The 5,000-nt window shown below is 35.5% G+C and overlaps 1 protein-coding gene across 1 annotated transcript in view; it reads left to right on the forward strand.

Annotated features, from left to right (window-relative positions):
• LOC137620812 (fibroin heavy chain-like) overlaps positions 1-5,000 on the forward strand; it is a 76,432-nt gene that overhangs the window by 689 nt on the left and 70,743 nt on the right. The window contains exon 2 of the mRNA XM_068351261.1: positions 999-1,955. Within this exon, the coding sequence (XP_068207362.1) occupies positions 999-1,955 (957 nt within the window). The remainder of the gene's footprint in view (positions 1-998; positions 1,956-5,000) is intronic.

Below are 5,000 nucleotides of genomic sequence, written 5' to 3' on the forward strand. Positions count from 1 at the left end.
TTTCCAACAGCACCATGACTGAGCTTTTAGTTTTTGGAGTGGGTAAATCCTAAACTTTTGTCAATTATTTGAGGTGAATAAGGAAAAGAATGACTATGATAATGAAGATGGCGAAGAAAATAACTATAGTATAGGCATAATAATTACTGATATTAGACACTAACCAAAAATGAATGGGTTTGTTTCAGAGAGGCGTCTACCTCAAGAAATCGATCTATCTCAATCAAAGACTAATATAAAATCCATAATAGAAATCATTCATTAAATTTGACAATTAGTAGATACTTTATATGTTAAAAAAGAGCAAACAGTTTACAACTAAGATACTCATAAAGCACTCAAGAGGAATAAAAATAAAAACATACTAAATTCACAATACTTTTACCTTCTCAATTCTTAGAATTCACAATTATTAAAACAATAATTTACAAGTGTGTAAAATACATAACATGACATCATTTAAAAAATGCGATACTCGACTAACTACACAATTTTGTTCTTCATATGCATTTTTTTACATATATACTCGGTAACTAAATGTCAATTAGAAGTTAACTGTGCCATTAAGGATTCAAATAATGTACGAATGAGAATAATTAAAATTGGAATTTAAAATTTAAAACTTAGTAGAAATATAAGAAAAACTACCTAAAATCATAAAAAAAATGTTTCAACAGCAATGATGATATTTATTACGGATGTCACTAAAAATATTCAGTAAAAAACTAACGGACATTCTATACAATTAATTTAAGACTCGTTTCTAAGCTTCAACGTGATGTCTAATAATCTTCCATTGGTTACATTGTATACTTGAAAGACAAGATTGCTGATGAATATTTGCATATAGTAAGCATGAAAACTACAACTCACTAATTTATTCATTTCAAAATCTACAGGGGGTTAGCAAAGTCACAGGAAGATAGATAGATAGTCTGACAGATTGAGAGACAGACTCCATTAATCTAATTTATATTCTTTCAACACTCCCATTGCAGCCCTTCTGGGAGTGGCAGCTTCGCAAAACATCCCCTCTAGTTCTTACGGAGCTCCAAACGGCGGTTTCTCCAATGGCTTTGGGGGCTCTAATGGTGGCCCTAGCAATGGGTATGGTGCACCCCCAAGCAGATCGTATGGTGTTGATGCCGAGATAGCTGCTTTATCCGAAAATATCCCAGGTGGTGGCGTCCCTGGAGAGGACTATCCTGTCTTGGCCTCTGTACCAGAGACTGGTTTCTCTTGTGACGATCAAGCTGTCCCCGGATATTACGCCGACACTGACGCTGAAGCTGGCTGCCAGGTCTTCCACATCTGCCAGGACAGACCCAATGGACGCCGCCAGCAGGACTCCTTCCTCTGCCCCAACGGAACCATCTTCAACCAACAGTACCTCGTCTGTGATTGGTGGTTCAACTTCGATTGCGCTGATGCTGAAGACTTCTACTCTGTCAACGAACTTATTGGGGTTGATCCCAATGCCGGATATGGATATGGACCTAATGGCAATGGAAACGGAAGAAATGGCAATGGAGCCAATGGTTATGGATCTAATGGTAATGGAAATGGCAGAAATGGCAACGGCAGAAATGGTAATGGTGGTAATGCCAACGGGTCAAATGGCAATGGAAATAGAAATGGTAATGGTGCCAGTGGTTATAGTTCCAATGGCAATGGAAATGGAATAAGGAATGGCAACGGCAGCAACGGCTTCAGCTCAAATGGGAATGGAAGCAACGGAAACGGACGTAACGGATACAGTAATGGCAATGGAAATGGAAGAAGAAATGGTAATGGCCGAAAGAATGGCAACGGCAATGGAAGAAATGGCTACAGTAATGGCAAAAATGGCTCCGGTAACGGTAATGGAAATGCCAATGGCAATGGCTACAGTAATGGAAATGGTAATGTTTTCGATAATGGTAACGGAAACGGCAATGGCTACAGCAATGGAAATGGCAACGTTTTCGGGAATGGCAATGAAAACGGCGTGGTGACCCCTTCTGAATCCTATTCTGCCCCATCTGATTCCTATGGAGTCCCCATCTAAGTGCAGCCTGAGTTTTCCAATTTTATCCTGAAAGTTTTACTCTATTCACCAATACAATACTCATCCTTTTATATGAATTTTTGTTTTACTTGAATATTTTCTTTGCTTTTCCGATTTTATCTCCTTTTCTCATTCAAACTTTTTTCCTGTTACTTTAAAACTTATATATTTTTCATTCAAGCTCTTTTACTGTTACTTTAAAACTTCTGTTTTTGTTACAAACTTGAAATACTAACTTTCCTATCTACAGCAATATTCATTTAAAAGGTATTTTTGTCATTTCAAAAATTCTTTATTTCTAGTCTTATCTAAATTCTAGTTTCCTGTGTAACTTCACAAATTCTTTTTCTTAATCACTTTCCCTACATAATTCTAGTTTCTGTAGTTTTGAAAATTAGGATATGAATGAATTCACATTCAAATTTTCTGTCTAATGATTTCTTTACCAGGATTTATTACTTTATATTACCAACTACATACTGATCACCTTCAAGTTATGGATCCAGCTTTCTCTCTCGTCTGGCTCTCTTTTCCTACATACATTTTGATATCCAAGTATAATAATCCCCGTTCTTATCATCGAATTTTTACATGTAATACACAATAACTCAAAACTTCTTCTCATACGCTAGTGTTTTAATCATTCTTACATTTTCTAAAACTTCGTGCAATGCTTCAAAACCTCTTTCCCTATTTCTTTTGTAAATAAATTTCCAGAACATTCTTACTTCAGCTTTAGTATAGTTATTTACTTTTATTTTAAACATTTCCTTCAGACACACAATACATTTTCAAGCGCATATGTCCTGTTTCTATGCTTTGTTTGATTCGATGAATTGCTCTTCCCTTAAAACATTTCTTTACCATTATCTTTTCTAGGAGTTTCTAATTTTGTATCGCAGCTCTTGCTTTTTAACGATGTTCATTTCTTCTGAGAACCTAACATTTTCAAGTCTCTTATCTTGTTAATGATGTTCTTGTCTTCCACTTTCAAATGATACCCATCACTTTACAGCTCTTCACATTTTCCACAAGTTACAGGTCTTCCTACACCTGTTCTTGCATTTACAAGAAGATATCTATCTTTACATATCTGGTTTTGTCACTTAGAGAGGAACGGTGATTCCCGTCTCTGTATACTTATTTCTACCTTTTCCTGTTATTCTATTACCAAGAAAATATAAGAGGTCCTGTACAAATGAATACCTCAATATGCCTTTCCAATGGGGACCTTATCCTCCTATATCATTATGACTCTTTTTAGAGTTTATATTTGGCTTATCAAGAAGTTTCCTAGCTTTCTTTAGATGGTTTTTGTCTTCACAAAAATTTCCCTCTTTTGTAAGCCTAATTTTACGTATACAAGATGATCCTGATCCTTCCCTGTCCAATCTCATTTTCTCTATAATTTCCCTCCGTTTCTAGAAATTGTTTGTCAGTCTTCAAAAGTTTCTCAGTTTTGTATGGCTTTTCTTGATTTCTTAATGCCTTAATAACCCTTTCCCCATCGTATACTTGATCTTGCCCTTTCAAAAAAAAAATTCCCTATCTTTATATCTCCCATGTTCCCTTCTCAGGATGTTCTCTTTGTATGTCTTTTCTAGCCTTCTGAACTTAATCATCTTTGTATACAAGCTCTTTCCTTTCCAAATATGCATCTTCACGTTTCCTATCATTATTCATATATCTTTACTCCCCCCCCCCCCCCCCCCCGAATATTTCCCTTCAGTTATTTCTATCTGGCTTTATCTACGACAATGTTACTGATGCTGAGAAGAAATCGATACCGACGTTGTAGATTTATCATACAATGAATAATAAAAGTGTCACATGACAAGTGTGTTTATACTATCCTCTTAAAAAGATGTTGAGTCGCCACACAGGAAGATTCTAATAAGGTCTAGTGTTAGTGAAGTGTCTTCTGTCTTCAGTTCCCTCAAACAAAAAGCCTTCACACTTGAATGACAAATTAGGCTATCAAATCAGCATAATAATATGTAAATTGATATGTTCACTATGCAAAATGAAAGGTAATTTTGCGATTGGGTACAAGGAATTAGTCAAATATCTAACTCCAGAAATCAAGGAGAATCATCTCAATTTTTAAAAAAATTATAGTACAGTACTTTGCTACAGAATCTTATATATACTTACTGTATATATATATATATATATATATATATATATATATATATATATATATATATATATATATATATATATATATATATATATATATATATATACTGTATGTATATATATATACATATATTTGTGTGTGAGTGTGTGTCCACAGAATGAGGTATACCTAGACGTGAGAATAAAATTCAGCCGGTTGCAAAGCTTTGGCTAAGGGACGTATGAATTCCTTGTTTTGTAGCTACCACCAGATCAGAATTAAGTATGGTCAACTACTTGTAAGTCTTCTCATCTCTCATGCTTGAGAGCATCTGCTCTGGTTTATGTTAAGACTGCTTAACCAAATTCTATGGGACCTGCGCCTCGAAAGAAAAGGTTATGTTGAGGGTACGTTAGGGGAGTAAACTAAATAGACTATATTCCAAACACCAACCAAACACTATAGTTATGTTGGTATATGTTATCAGTGAAAGAGGCACATCAACATGAATAGCTTAAGGATAATTCAGGACCACAGGCCAACTGCCAGTCACCCTGAAGATTGCCTAATTCTGTCAAACTATTGATTTGGTGGAGGGACAACAACCGAAAATGCGATCCTCATGAGGAGGCCAAGTTTTGTGCACACCATTAGAAAGAAAGTTCCATCGAGTCATTTACGAAGCAGGTGAATTAATTCCAAGACCCTCTCTGAGAACTGGAAAGCTTAAGACTTCAAGTCGCTTTGTATATGCATTGTCCTAATCTAAAATCCTTTGACAGGGCTTAAAGATTGACCTACAAAAGGGCCGTTCTCCAATTAGGTACATTTCTA

The sequence above is a fragment of the Palaemon carinicauda genome, chromosome 27, assembly GCF_036898095.1.
Source record: "Palaemon carinicauda isolate YSFRI2023 chromosome 27, ASM3689809v2, whole genome shotgun sequence".
Taxonomy (NCBI): Eukaryota; Metazoa; Arthropoda; class Malacostraca; order Decapoda; family Palaemonidae; genus Palaemon; species Palaemon carinicauda.